This window comes from Lotus japonicus, chromosome 3, assembly GCF_012489685.1.
Source record: "Lotus japonicus ecotype B-129 chromosome 3, LjGifu_v1.2".
In the NCBI taxonomy this organism is placed as follows: domain Eukaryota; kingdom Viridiplantae; phylum Streptophyta; class Magnoliopsida; order Fabales; family Fabaceae; genus Lotus; species Lotus japonicus.
The window spans coordinates 33,311,095-33,327,011 of NC_080043.1; the positions used below are offsets into that span (position 1 = coordinate 33,311,095).

The window sequence follows — 15,917 nt, forward strand, 5'->3', positions numbered from 1 at the left end:
AATTTAAAATTATAATAATTATGTCAAAATCATATTTAAAATTAATTCAAACTATCTAATGAATATTAAAGTCAATGAAAGAATGAATTTAAATTATCTAATAAATTTCTTATATTTTAACTAAATAAAATTCCATTTATAGTTTTTATATTGATTGATTTTAAAATATTTTGGAATCTTAAAAATTATTGGATTAATTTAATTTTTTATTTTAGTTTCAAATTTTATTTTTATTTTACATATTATTTTCGGATAAGTTTCTTTAATTTTTTAATTTATTATTAGTTATTTAGTTGTTTCATAAAAATTATTTAACCTCTATTACTAAATTTTAAATTTCCTAGTTTACATTTAAAATCATTTACATATCATATTTTCTGAATAATTTGATATATTTAAAAATTATTCCAAGTAAAAATTATTGTCAAATTTGAATTTCATAATTTATATCATAATTTAGAATTAATTAAAAATAATCAATAATAAAGAATTCATTGAATCAGAAATATAGAATTAATTTTAATATTGGGTATTTAATAATAAAGAAAAAATAAATAAAAAATAAATAATAAATAAATAAATTTAGTCTAATTTTAAATTTATATTTTAATTTAAAAGTCATAATGTTTAATTTTAGACTCAGAATTAAAATAAATTAAAACTAACTAATGAATCCAAAAGTCAATGGAAGAATTAATTTAAACTTTATTGAATATTCTTTTCTACTAAATTTCTCATATTTTAATTATAAAAATTCATTTTATAGGTTTTTATATTGAATGATTTTTTCAAAATATTTTGGATGTTTAAATTATTGGACGAAATTTGAATTTGATATTACATATTATTGTTATTTATTATTACAAAATTCATTTTACTTTTTATTGTTATTTATTATTAGTTATTTAGTTGTTTGAAAATATTAATCTTTAATCCTAAATTTTAATTTTCTTATTTTACATTTAGAATATTTTATATATCTTATTTAATGAAATATTTGATATATTTAGAAAAGTATTCCAAATAAAATTATTTTTTCAGATTTGAATTCCTTAGAATTTTGAAATTAATTTGAAAGTATGAATAGGAAGATATGAATATACTTTTATGACTGTTGTATACTACACATATTTTCTAAATCTATTTCTCCTTCTTTTTTCTTCTCCTCTCTCTTCTTTTTCTCCTTATATAAAGTTGTAGATTGCAGACTCCTGTTTTCTTCATTTTACATACCTTAGAGTAATTCTATAGAAAAAACTTGCTGCAATTCCAATATTATACCCATGGCACCTAACACAGATAGGTTTAGTTCATTGCCTCAGTCTTTACTGTCCACCATTGTTTCCTTGATACCGTTCAAGGAAGCGGTAAGAACCTCAATCCTCTCTAAAAGTTGGATAGACATTTTTAAGTCTACATCCAACATAGTATTTGATGAAATTTATTTTGTGAAAAGTGATCAAATATGTGAAATCCAACGAGCCCAAAGAAAGGCTTTTCTAGATTTCATGATGTATTGGATTTCTAATCACACAGAAACTGTCATTGATAAGTTCTCTTTGAAATTATCTATACCTGAAAATGTTAAGAGGGTTGTGAGAAAATGCATTACATTCGCCACAACACACAGGGTGAAGGCGTTGAATTTGGACTTTTGTGATCCAACATTGGATTCTTACTTTACTACTAATTATATTAATCATGTGGCCTTGTTTGAATTGCCTGCACATGTTTATGGTCACACATGCCTTGAATCTTTGAAGTTGTTTTCATGTAACTTTGTTGAGGCTGAGTTTCTAAACTATAATGCACTCAAAGAAATTTCTTTGGGTTGGATGGAAGTGAAGCTCAGTACTATTAAGACCTTGTTGTCAAATTGTGAAGCACTTGAGAGTTTAAGTCTCAAGAGGTGTTGGAATTCAGATGAATTTGATTTAGGGGAGGTGAACCTAAAGTTAAGAAAGTTGGTCGTGGATAGATGCATGTTTAGATCTAGTAGTACTTATTTTATAGTCAATGCTCCAAATTTAAAATACTTCTATTATTCTGGGTTGAATAATAACTTTTTGGTCATAGACGTACGTTCCTTAGTTCTGGAAGAGGAAGTTCTTGAGTTTTGCATTGAGTTTAAAGGACATGCTTTGTTTCTCTACAAATTGGAGGAACATATCTCTGGTGTTAATGTTTTGACTGTGGGTAACTACTTCCTCCAGGTATTTTATATCTATTTTTTCAATATAGCTACTTTTCTATTTGAATATACTAAAACATGTGATAAGAAGATGATATATGTTTATTTAGTATATATATTCATTATTTAACATTTTGGGTTGATTTGTATGCAAAGGTTGTTCCCACCGGAGGATATTTTCTCAGAATGCCACGTAGCTTTAGCGTGAGGACTCTGATAATAAAGACCTCTTTGGATCATAGCGAGTTTTTAGGAATCACGTTCTTACTTAATAGATGCTCTGAATTAGAGCATCTCACTATTGAATTGGGTCTTCCAACAAATTTTATGGTAAGTATTTCATACATAGAATTTGTAATCCTATGCATATGTTGATAAGGATCTGAAAAAATGGAGCATGTGTTGAAGAAAAAATTTAACAAATTGAGTTAAATCAACAATGTCTAATAGGAGAAGGTGATATAAAATTTTTAAGCTGGACAAATATAATGTTATATAAATGTCATGGCGAAGCGACTGCCCCTTTTTGGATTAAGTAGTTTCGCTCCTGCGTGTGAATTTTAGTTGCTTAGTTTTTATTTTTCATGTTGTAGGGTTATGAGTCACCAGACAACCTTAATATGGAGAGGTTTTGGACTGATCATGCAAGAGCTTATTCTTGCATGGTATACACTCTTAGAGAGGTGGAAATTAAGGGCTTTAAAGGATTAGTGAATGAGATTCGTGCACTTACCTATTTCATCACTAATGGGAGAGTCTTGAGAAAGATGACCATCAATATATCAAAGGATGATACGAGGCAAGAGTCCTACCACCATGACATGGCAGAATGGTTAATTTCGACTGTTCAAAAAGCTTCAACAGAATTAGAGATTTCAATTTGTTAACCAGTATTTTCATGGATTTAAAGATTTATGCATATGCATTGACTCATAGATTATGTAAAAAATGTATTATTTTTTAAGAGCAATGAAATTTTATAACTATTTTATTATAAATGTAATACTAGTATTGAGCTCGCGTCATGCACGACTGATATATGAAGGACACAAATAAATAAAGAAAAGCTAAATTGAACACGCATATAAATCCATAACATGATTAATCGTTAATCAAATGTTGGTAAAATCATCTTTATAAACTACATTTTGCTGTTGAAGATGAATTTCCTTTATGCAAAAATCTCCAACCATTTCCTGCTTGTAACTCTAGAAAGCTACACGTACAATTGGTCAGGGGTTAATACTAATATTTGAAGGTATATATTAATATGAGATCATAATTTTATATAGTATTAAAATTAGGAAAATTAAAATTTCGAATTATGTTAGGATTATATTTGGGAATGTGATATAAGATAATCATTTAAATTGAATACACAATTGATTATTTCTTTTTAAATTGTAAACTATAATAAATAGAATTTATTTGAGAGTGTAATATATTTCCATAATTGCATTTATCCTGAAATTTGTATTTGAAATAATATGACTTAAATGTGTTAATACAATATAGTATTAGAAGTGAATTTGAATTCAAATTAGAATAAATAGGTGTTAATTTTTTTTTTTAATATAGCTGTATAGAGTTTTTTATTGTAAATGATTTAAATGTCAGCTTAGGATGATTTGTGGCATCATTTTTCTAATTGGGCTAAGAGAGAAATAATGTGAAATTAGGCATTGCACATGGTAGTGGCACCTATAGGGACTTGCCACTTTTTGGGTTCAAATTTAGTTTATAGTATAAGATAAGATAAGATTTTGGAGAAATTAAAGCAAATAACATTTGACTTTTTGATAATTTTTTACATTAAATACCAAAGCAATTAAAGCAAATAATATTTGACCTTTTGTTAATTATTTTACATTAAATACTTGTCCTGAAAACAAGGCCTTAATGAATTTTGAAATTATTAGAAACTTTGAAAACATAAATATGACATCACCAACATACTAATAATAGCATGAGAGAGAAAACAACATAAAAAAAACATTGCATGAGGGAGTGACACCTATAGAAATTATTAGTAGCACTTATACTTTATTTTGACATAAAAGAAAAGTGAAATTTTTTTGTCTACCTCAAAGTATTAATAATAAAAAATTCAAAGAAATAACATAACAAAACAATTAATTTGGATTGCATGGAATTATTGCATCTAATTCTCATACGAGAGGATTGTTCTCATATTTCTCTGATAATAAAATGTTTTTTTTTGAAAAAAAATATTTATTTATTAATCGTTGTTTTGAATTATTTGCACGATATTTATACATCCTGTCACTAATTTTCGCACCATCCCTTTACATTCTTATATCATCCCCCATTTTGCGGGGAGAAAACACTCCTCTCTTTAACCTCTATAGACTTCTGGTTTGACTTTTAGGGTTCTAAACCAGGGTGGTCGTCGCGCCGCCTCTGCGCACGGCAACAACCTCCTTCCTCTCCCTTCGTCTCCTTTCCTTTTCCTTTTCGCTGTTACCTTTGCCATACCCGCCCCTGTTTCTTTCCTCTTCCTGTTCACGGGTTCTCTTCTCTGTTCGACTGGGTGGCCACCAGGCCGCCGTTTGGCGCGGAGAAAACCCCTTCCTTTCGGTCCTTCCTCTCCTTTCCGCCTTGTAGCTTGCATTTGAGGGCTCTCTAGTGTTTCCGGCGAACCACGACCTCAGGTTCATTGCCACCGCGCTGTCGCAGGTAAGCCTTGCCTTGCCTTGCCCAGATCTGTGCTAGCCTGCTGAGGCCAAATCTGCTCTCGTGCTCGTGTTGGCTTTTTGGTTGGCGAGGAGGTAGGGTTCTGGTGTCTTAGAAAGATGAAGCCTTTCCTCTTCTCCTCCGACCTCTTCCGGTTCAGGTGTGGCGGCTTCTTCCCTTCGGCTTCGCAACTTGTCGTGTCGTCGACGTGCTCTTCCATTCCCATTTCCCTTCAGCAGTTACTCCTCTCAGTGACTCTTCGCTTACCCAACAGATCCGGATTCTCAGATTTGTGTTTGGGTGTGCTTCTTGGCGTGTCGCCATAGTGTTTTGTCCCGTGGTTTTGGCTGGTGGGTTGTTGTTTGTGGTTCCCGTCGTCGTTTTCGACAACAGAACTGGTGTTCGTTAGCTGAGGTTTCGTTCTGAGTGGTTACGGAAATGGCAGGCGCTTCGGCTTTCCCATTTCCTCTCGAAGATCGTTGAGGCGGTGGTTCCCTTCCGACCAAGGCATTTGACTTCTTGTAGGTTTTGGTTGTCTTGTATGTGGCAATTTTTTTTGCTTGGGCTTTGAGGCTTTGGAGGTTGTGTTGGAGTTTTTGCCAGTGCTCTACTCGTATGGTCGCGACGTTTAGTTTTCTTGTTACCTTTATTGTTTTAGGTTCTTTAGACTTCGGGTGGCGGACTCTATGGCAGTTGTTGGGTGTTGTGGTTGGGTTTTGTGCTTTGCATGTTTGGGTTGTTTCTCTATCTTGCCTGGTGTCGTGCGACTAGTAGGACCCCGTTCGATTGAGCCTAGAGTTTTTTTCGACTTTAATAGAGACTTCTCCTAGCTGTGTTTGGTTTGGCGCTTTGTGGGGGGTTTTTAGAGGTTTTTTGATGGTTTTGACTATAGTGCTTGTGTTTATGTCAGCTTTTGTTGGCTTGATAACTATACCCATTTGAGAGGGATTGTTTCTCAATATTATATATATATATATATATATATAATATATTGGGTTAATCGTCTACTTGGTCCCTGTCTTTGTCTCGTCGTCTGAAATTAGTCCCTCCCCGGAAAATTTGCAAATCTGGGTCCTCTCATTTGCAATAAGTCTGGAGCAGGTCCTCGCCGGAGCCCGGAGCTCCGGCGAGTGATGAATATGCATGCTGACTGGATAAATGAGGCTGACGTGTCAAGGAAAAAAAAATAAAAAAAAATACAATTTCCAATTAATGAAAATAACCCTAAATTAATTAACAAAATTAATTCCACAAATTAATTTCCATCAACCCAAATTCCCAATCAAATTAGGGTTCACATTCTGCAACCCAAATTAGATAGATCGTGTTCAATTTGACAGTTTCTTCTTCTTCAATGTCATCTCCTTTCCTCATTCATAGATCGTGTTCTTCTTCTTCTTCTTTTTCTCCATCCTCTCTTCTTCTTCACCACCACCAACCCCAACAGCCACCACCACTGCAACAACGATCTGGATCTGAATCTGAGTGCGACGGAGGACGAAGGAAGAAAATGAGAGGGATAGGCTGGGTGCGATGGCTTGGTGCGACGGAGGGCGAATCGCTCGCGGCGGAGGGTTTGACGGCGCCTTCCATGACCATCGGCGGAGGGTTTGTCGACGCCTTCAACCATGAGATCAGAGGTGTGGCGGATCACTGACTCAAGGGTGGGAAGATGAGCAAGGATTCGACCCAAGGGGCTCACGACGATGATGGAGGCTAGAGGCGTCGGATCCCTTGTTGGTGACGAGGAGATCGATAGTGCGAGGGATTGGCTGCTTTGGTCCAGATTTCAGCTTCACCCCCTTCGATCTAGTTTTTGGGTTCACCTTCATTGATCCAGATTTCCGCTTCTCCTTCAATCCAGAGAACACAGCAACCGTTTCTTCACCTTCTTCCTTTGCTCCTTTCCCTTTTTTATCTATGATTTGCTTTGGGTCAGAGGTTGCTGCTGATGGGTTTGGGTTGGGGAGAGTGGGAGGAGATAGGGGAATGAGGGGATTGGGGTTGATGTTGTTGGGGTTGGTGTTCTGGGTTTATGTTGCAACTGGTTCATTTTGGACTTCACCTTCTTTGCTCTGCAAATTGTTGGGGAAAATAAGAGGAAAAGAAAGACGATTTATGGTGCAGTGAGGAAGAGGAACAGAACCACCACCATCTCTAGGTTTCTCGGCCACCCCCACCACTTCTGGGTTCTCCTGAGTTTCTTTTTCATGTTATGTACATGTTTGGGGCGGTTATGGTGGGGATGAGTTTAGTTTTCTGGATTTTGATTATTTCTGGACTCTTGGTTATGATGATGAAGACCCTGGGAAATTAGATTTGGTGTTTTTGGGATTTTATTTTGTTTATTGTTAGGGTTATAATGTTTTGAAGAAGATGATGAAGAAAATGAAGATGAGATCAATGTAAAAAAAAGTAGATGAAAAACATGATGTTGAAGAAGTTTCATGTTGATGAAGATGAATTTAGATTTTTTTAATTGAATTTAGATTAAAATAATTGTTTTTATTTTTTTAAATAAATTAAAATTTTTGACCTGTTTTTGTTTTTTATTTATTATTTTTTTAAAAAAATCCACATAATCAACATTAGCCCAGTCAGCTAGCCAAATCACCAGTCGCCGGAGCCCGGAGCTCCGGCGAGGACCTGCTCCAGACTTATTGCAAACGAGAGGACCCAGATTTGCAAATTTTCCGGGGAGGGACTAATTTCAGACGGCGAGACAAAGACAGGGACCAAGTAGACGATTAACCCTAATATATTTGTCTTTCAAAAAAAAAATTATACCTCCCATTTTAATAGGTAATCTTGTATTCTAGGTTGCTTTCAATTATAAATATTGAAAAATAAAAAACAAAAAAATTATAAAATAACACTTGTACTCTCTCTTAATACAATCTTTTCTTTTCAAAAAAAAGATTACTAATTACTATTACAAGTAGCAATAATCTGCATGCCTTAATATATCTAAATATAAAAAACAAACAAATAATGTAGTCTAGGTATCTTTTCTATGAAAAAATGTTTAAAGTAAATTATAAACTTCCTTTGGTTAAAGTTTAAATAAGTGAAACAAATTTATATTTGCAAAAATAAAGTTTAACAAAAGAAACAAATTTATATTCGCAAAAATAAAGTTTAGAAGTTTTTTTATTTTAAAATCAAGGTGTCCCCAAATGATAACTCAAGTGGTAAAAGTTGGGGGACATGTGGGTTGGGAGGGGAAGGTCCAGGGATCAATCCCTGGAGGGTATAATTTATATCTTTGATGTACAAAAAAAATTTAAATCAGGGTAAAAGGTGACATAGTAATTGATATGGGTGTATTGGCCCTCATCGTTAATCGGTCATGATTCATGTCCACTAAATATGCACCTTATCAAGATTCATTGGATACATAGAGATAGTTTCAGGTTAAAAATTTGGCATGTTTAATATTATGGTCGGGTAAAATACAAACACAATTCAAATCAATTTGTCTCACAAACACCTCAAGTTACCCACTAGCTTTAAAATATGGCTTGACATGTATAGGAATTGTGCATATGGGATTAAAATTTTCATAAATTAACATCATACCATGATGTCTTTCAAAAAGAAAAACATCACACAATGATTTTCAATTTCATGTCATATTTGCATCAAGTTTACACCATCTGTTTTCTTAGATAATTGTTGATTATGAGTTTTTTTATGATAAATATTAAAAAATGAATAAAATTAACAAATGTTTAATAATTTACTGATAACTAATTATAACAAATACTAATTATTACATATCTAAAAATAAAAAAAAATCAACAAAAATATTGTGTAGTTAACATTTTTCATGATAATTTCCTTTATTTATAATTTAAATACAAATTATATAATTATAATGAGTGAAGGTTTAATAAAATAAATAAATTTATATTCGCAAGCAAGAAATTTAGTAGTTATTGATTTTAAATCAAGGTAAAAAAAAGTGACATAATAAATTAAAGGAGTGTACATGACCTGACAATTAATCTATCGTGGCTATGCTCCTGAATAATGTTTCTTTCACACCTTTCTTTGAGGTGGAAAAATGTGGATTGAAGAGAGAGATAGGAAGAAAAGAAAAAGTAAGAGAGATAGATTATTAGATGTGATAGATGATAAGAGGAGAGAGATAAAAATAAAAATAGGTTAAAATGAAGTGTTTAGAAAATGAGGTATGTATATATCATTGTTGCATGCTCCTTATACACATGTCAGGTTTCAATAAATCTAGGGATGGGTTCAGATTTAAAAATTTGACACGTCCAATATTCAAGGTCAAGTGAAAAATTAGCACAACATATCCCAACGCGTCACACAAACACCTCAAATTGCCCACTAGCTTCGAAATAAGACTTTGCATGTACCAAAATTATGAACGGATGATTAGAATTTTGTAAATTACCATCACACAATGATTTTTTATTTCATGTTATACTTGCATGAACTTTATACCTTCTGCTTTCTCAGATAATTGTGGACTTTGAGTTGTTTTTTATGGTAAATATTTGAAAACTGAATAAACTAACAATTATTTTATAACTGATGTAACTGAATACTAATTACTATTACAAATACGAATAATAAGTGTGCCTTAATATATATATATCTAAAAGTACACAAACAAACAAATGATATAGTCTAGTTAACCTATTTTATGGAAAATGTTTAAAGGAAATGATAAACTTCCTTTATTTAAAATTTAAGTATAAATCATATAATTATAATGAGTGATGTTTTATAAAATAAACAAATATGTATTGGAAAATATGAAACTTAAAATCAAGGTAAAAAGTGAAAAAAAAAAATATAGGGGCGTACAAGACCCTACCATTATTTGGTCGTGGGTCATGTCCATTAAACCAGCACCTCATTGGGTTTCATTGGGTTTAGGAATGAGTTTTGGTTTAAAAATCTAACACAATCAATATTTAGGGCCAGATGAAATTCAAGCACAACCGGTCTTAACCCTTCTCACAAACACTCAAGTTATCCACTAGCTTCAAAACTAGGTTTTGCTTGTGCAGGAACTGTGTAGAAGTTGTGTACAAATGACCAAAATTTCCTAAATTAACACCACACAATGATTTTTAATTTCATGTCATAGTAGCTTAAAGCCTCGAGCAGCCCAATATGTATCTATAGTGAAATAGTATAGTTAGTTAGATTGGAATCTTTTGCCATGCAAAATTCAGGACTAATGATCTAATAATTGTGTAGTTTCTTTTGTAACTTGTTTGTTGGGAAGGGTAAAAAGATAAAATATAATAACATATATACCCTACTCTAATCTAGTGATTGTTGTATCGTAGGATATGATAACTCAATCATGTCCTTTAAAATAAACTAAGGGTTAGTGGCGGAGGCTGCGTCTATGCAACCGTAGAGTCTAGGAGGAGGTGAAAATGAAAAAGGAAAGGGCCCGGAATTGTTGTGAATGGTTGAGGGTGAAATGTTAACTACAGAGTATGTGAGTATGATATTGTGGTCGAAGGAGAGTATGTGAGTCAGATTTTATAGGGCCCAAAGTGTTATTTTTGGGTGTAGTGTGGAGTACAATTAATTCTATTTTTTCCTACTTCAATAGGGACCCTGAGTATTTCTATTTTTGGGTGATTTAATCATGTAAAAAGTACTCAAGATCATTGAAAAAAAGTTGTCAGTTTTTAAATTATAAAACAAAATACGCATATACCCCCACCTAACAGTCTCTTGTATTTGTGGGAAAATGGAAATCCACTAAGCACTTGTTTGAACATATTTTCTCCTTCTGAGTATGATTTTATTTTATGAAATGAAGTGTCATTCTGTCTGGGAACCCATTTCTCCCTTTTGGGATAGTGAAAATATGTTTTAAAACCTCATTGAAGGAAAAGAAACCATGAATATATGTTCAATTGCGTTTTTTTCTTGTTATTAAGCACTTATGGCGTCATTTTAGTCACTACAATCATCAACTTTGTAAATTAACGACAGTGGGTTGTAGAAGAGACAAGATTCTGTAGGGGCAAGTAGTAAAGGTCGATGTTACCTAGGGGCGGCAGGTGTGGCAACAATTGTGATAGAGGGTGGAGGTGGCAACGATAGTGATGGCAACGACAATGGATGTGGTTGTGGTGGTGATAAAGGTGGTGATTTATAGCTAGCTACAAGTGTACAAACTTTCTTGAAGTAATAATATCGATCTACGAGGATTGCAGTAGCTTACACTCTAAATTCACTCATTTCGTAATGAAAGGACAAAAATTAAAGAGAAAATAAATGTTGATTGTTTCAAAGATTGTAGAAAATAAAACGAAAGTGATTAAACTTGTTGGTAAAAACATTGGAGAAAACTTACTAGAGAATTGACTTCGTTAACTACTCGCTATGCTTCTACCCACTCTGATTATATAATACATCAGTTCAATTCATCTAAGGTGCTTTGCCTAATTATACACTTACTAATTCCTTAAGTAAGCACACCTTTCAATTAACTAGTGATAACTAATTCCTCAGTACCTAATCTTAGTTAATTGAAGATAAAACACGATTCTTATTCAGACCAACACAAATAATTCCACCTGTATCCCTAAGGTATAGAAATTCTCTTATTCAATATCTTCCCAAATCCCTAATTATACCAGTCCCAATTGCGTAGAAAATAGAAAGGTAACTCATATGCATTCATGTTCAATATAATAAAGAAGAGAACCATAGATAAAAAAGAATGATTGATATATATCCAAGAATGTATCAAAGCATAACTAATAGAAAACTACATCATCTCTAGTACAAAAGAGTTTAGTTACTCATGACAAACATGGAACTAAAGCAAAAGAAATAGAGAATATCATAAATGAACTAGAATGATAAAATCATTGCCCTAGAAGAGCTTAATTATCTCCAAAGTATCCTTCCTTGATTATCCATTTTGTTGCCCATTTCCCCTCTTGCAAAACTAGGTTAAATAGTGAACATGGGTGAAATCTGGTGTAAAATCACAAACCCAACGCAGTTGCGCTGGCTTAGTGGGGCATATGTGTTGAAGACTAGTGGCCTGACACAGCTGCACTGGCCCTCCATTGCCAGAAGCTTCTCTGGTGCTCGTTTCATGCAGATGACAACTTTGACCTCATTTGTTAAAAAAACCCGTATGAAATCGTTAACCATTGGATCGGGCATAAATTTTGATATGTTGTTCAAGAACCATTGATCTTCAATCTGACAGGTCAAATTGTCAAAATAATAATATGTGCCATGAGAACCACCCCACGCAAGATACAACAATATTGTTTAGAAGTAACCTGATACCAAAAAACCACAAAAACACATAATGGACTGGGCGAAACCCCAGGGTCTCTCGCCCAGGAGACCCGACCTTGGGCGTGGGACGCGTCATGACCTTGGGCCTCCCTTCCCGAGGCCCAACTGGCCCATACGGACATACTAAGGGCGCCAAAGCCCAACTCCACCTCTATAAATAGGAGGGAAATACCAATTGTAAGGGACTCTTAGCTCATTTGAGTCATTTGAGAAATAATAGCATTGAAATTCAGTTATATTTTCTCTCTCTAAGCGGTTAGAGTTCCTCTCTCTCTCTCTCTAAGCATTCACATCACTTTCTTCACACTTTGGGTACTACCTTCCCTCTCTATGTTCTAGCACGGAACATTTGGCGCCGTCTGTGGGGATCGAACCGTTTCTTTCTCCTCTAGCAGATCCAGCTCCCGCCGGCAGAGCTCTTGAATTTCCTCCACGAAGCAGAGAAAATCTCTGAGGATAGCGTTCATCTCAGAACTCAGATCCATTCCCAACAGTTTGTTGGTCAGGTCGTAGACGTTGGGATCTTCCGGATGCCTGACGTTGATGAAGAGGTCTTCATCAAAAACTTTCTTCCTGAGCTCTTCCAAACAGGCAATGTAGGATGCCATTTCCTTGATGTTTTAGAAAGCAGATGAGATGTGAAGATTGTGCGTTTTGGTTCTTATTTATAAGCCCGGTTCAGTCTCCGGAAGTTATTGATGGAGCAGTTTCTCGAGGAGTTTTTCTTAGAAAAGGAGCGACTTGCAATAAAGGCTTGAGCGTTCGTGGCCGGTGGTCAACAATGAACCATTGGAACGTGGGGAAGAAGCACTTGGGCAGACGTTTGAAATTCCCTAAGAGGAACGTCCCGCATAGTTTATTTCCCGGCGGGAGGCGTACAATTAAGACTCATAGCAAAAGCAGTAAAAACTTGGGGTCCTCGTTAAAAAAAAGAAAAAAAAGAAGAGAAGAAAAGGAAGACCCTTGGTACAAAGATAACAAAGATAATCTAAGGACTCCTAACATTTTGAGTTGGCTCTACGTGTTCTTCCGTCAGGAAACGCTCGGCAACAAAGCCTGGAGGATCGTTGGACCCGACCAATCCTGTGGGTGTAACCCTCTTAAATGCTCCCATCTGGCTGAGAGCAATCAGAGGATGGAGATGTTCGACTTAGGCTTTGGCAAGGAAGAAGCCTCGGCCGCGTTCAGAAGCGGCAGCAACAGCAGCCTCTGACCTCAATCTTTCTTCTAAGGCCTTCGCGTCAAGAAGGGCTTAAGTCTTCGCTGAAGATAGAAGATCATCTTTCTTCGCCAGGTCAGATCGAAGGTTTTCAAGGTCGGCCTCCATCAAAGCTATTTGGTCTGCTTTCGCGCTCGATTCTAGCTGCGCCTCCTGCCACAGCTCTGCAAGAGTTTTCTCTAATTCAGAAATCCTCCTATCTCGGAACTCTAAGCTAACTTCAGCACGAGCGGACTGCTCGGCTAGTTCTTTGGAAAATGATTTTTGCTTGGCGATCAGTTGAGCGGTGAGCACTTCGCAATCCTCAGCAAGTTGAGAATTGAGAGCGCGGAGGCGCGCCACTTCGGATCGTAATTCGTCAGCATCCTGGGCGGAGCGCCTATAGCAGTGGAACGCGTGGAGCACTCCCGCCACAGCCCCTTCAGAGACATTATCCAAACCACGCTGCTTAACAACTTCATCCATTCGCGCCATTTGGGCTGATGTCAAAGTTAGAGAATACGGGAATCCTCGACTCACAGAACCTGAGGAGAGGGTGGAAGTATGAACAGGTGGAGGAGGGGCGTTGGCGGAAGACGTCAGGTTTGGACCAAGCGGCGACAAGATAACTGTTGGACGGGAAAGTGAGCCGTCGACAAGACCGTGTTGGGCTGGAATGGTCCCTGAAGGCTCGCCGGAATTCAACCTTTTTTAGGAAGGGCGAGGATCCTCCTCGCCAAGGGGCCGTTTTCCGCCCGCCTGGATTCTCAGCAGAGACGCCTTGTCGCCTTTCAAATTTATTCGAGGGGGAAAGGAGACGTTATTTTTCTTCTCAAAGGCCGCCAGAAGCTCCTCATCGGCACGGTGAGTTTACCCTAAAAATAAAAAAAAAAAAAGGAAAAGGTAAGCTGGTAGAAAATAGAAAGAACGAGAGGCGTAGCAGAGGAAGATTTACCAATCACGCGAGAGCAGTCTGAAACGGCGAGACGGGCCAGAAAGTCGACGACAGCCTTGTGTTCAGGAGTGAGGGAGTCCTCGGACAGGTCAATTATCTGGCGCGCGCCCTTAGTCTAGTAGAAAGGAAATCGAGTGGTGCCATCTCTGTGTGTGAAAACCTCAGGATATTCGTGGGACACCACAACCCTGAAGAATTTCTGGGCTAAATCGACGGTGATGCTAGGCCAGATAGGGTTGAAGCGCTGGCGACCAGGCCTAGCTTCCAGGGAAACCCAGCTGCGTTGCGGGGAGGGCTGGATAGATACGCGATAGAAATAAAAGAAGGTCGAAGGTTCAGGTTCCTGGTGAATCGCGTCGCAGAGAATTTCGAAACACCGGAGGAAGGCCCAACTGTTGGGATGAAGTTGACGAGGAGCCACATTGATATTGTGAAGAACGGAGCAGATAAAAGGGGAAAAAGGAAATTTAATCTTCAAATTTGTGAACATATACCCATACACGTAAAAGAAGTGAGGAGCACCCACGAAGTCGTCTTTGGGATGAAGCCAAGGGCGTTCAAGGGGTGAGCAGGCACTGACATACAGAAGCTTGTCAAGAGGTTTCTCATGGCAAAATCCGCCGGATTTTGTGGAAATCCCCCAAATGGACGATTCTTTTTCCAAACTTGGCCATTGGTTAGGCATTGTCCCGGCGGGCAAAGCCCTCGTGGCGGGAGCACTTAAATTTTTCCAAGTCCTCGTTCGGAAGGCAATGACGTCTTTTCTTCAAGAGGAACGCCTCCTGGAGGGGACGAGAGAACAGGAGGAACGCACCGGAGAGGGGTGGCAGCGACGACATTACGTTTGGAACTTTTGGTCTGGCGCTTTGGAGTCATTGAAGAGGGATTGCAAGGAATAAAGGTAATTTTAACACTGGACAAGTTCGTGTAAGGGTGAAGAAGCAAAGGTTCGTAATCGTAAAGGAACGAAAGAGGTTAGTAAGATAATGCTGTTATAAGCGAGGAGTGACGTGCAGAGGGGAACGTGTAGGAAGAAGTTGTGGACGGTTACCGAGAGATGTGGAGGAAAAAGAGAGGTTGTGCCACATGACGTCAGGAAATGACATGATTGCAGCTGCGAAATTCTGGGGAGTGAGAAAGACGCATTAAATGAAAAGCTGCAACGGTTGCTGCCGATTGGTTAAAATTCAAATTGTCAAAGTTGTGACGTGACTGGAAGGGACATGTCAAAGGTAGCGGTTGAGATTTTGTGGATTCACTGACCCTGGCGTCACTTCAAGGCTCGACGTGTGGGATGGACACAACACGCGACAGAGTGTCACGATTCAAGGCACGTGCATAACTATGCTGAGGCGGGCGAACTAGAAGCCGCCGCCACAAGCCTGCTTGTGGACTAGGGTCGCCCGAAAGAAGAGGGCGCAGTTGAAGGTCCAAAGTGTCGATTGCAAAAGGCTTTATTTATCAGGCTATGTTGGCCATCGTTTTTTACTTCTAGATTTTAAGTTTCTAAGTTTTAGTCGGCATCCTTAGGGCTCTCGCCTTGTTTCTTGGTTAAA

General features: G+C 36.7%; 1 protein-coding gene across 1 annotated transcript; it reads left to right on the plus strand.

Annotated features, from left to right (window-relative positions):
- Positions 1-1,283: 1,283 nt before the first annotated feature.
- On the plus strand, positions 1,284-3,078 carry LOC130744002 (putative F-box/LRR-repeat protein At1g56400). Its single transcript, XM_057596199.1, has 2 exons — positions 1,284-2,213; positions 2,785-3,078. The coding sequence occupies exons 1-2, from the start codon at positions 1,284-1,286 to the stop codon at positions 3,076-3,078; spliced, it is 1,224 nt and encodes a 407-aa protein (XP_057452182.1).
- The last annotated feature ends 12,839 nt before the right edge of the window (positions 3,079-15,917 follow it).

What these genes read in the sequence shown, in the direction of transcription:
- LOC130744002 (XM_057596199.1), top strand. Translation starts at nt 1,284, where the DNA reads ATGGCACCTAACACAGATAGGTTTAGTTCATTGCCTCAGTCTTTACTG. An exon ending in TGGGTAACTACTTCCTCCAG is followed by an intron (nt 2,214 to 2,784) that starts GTATTTTATATC and finishes TTCATGTTGTAG; the next exon opens with GGTTATGAGTCACCAGACAA.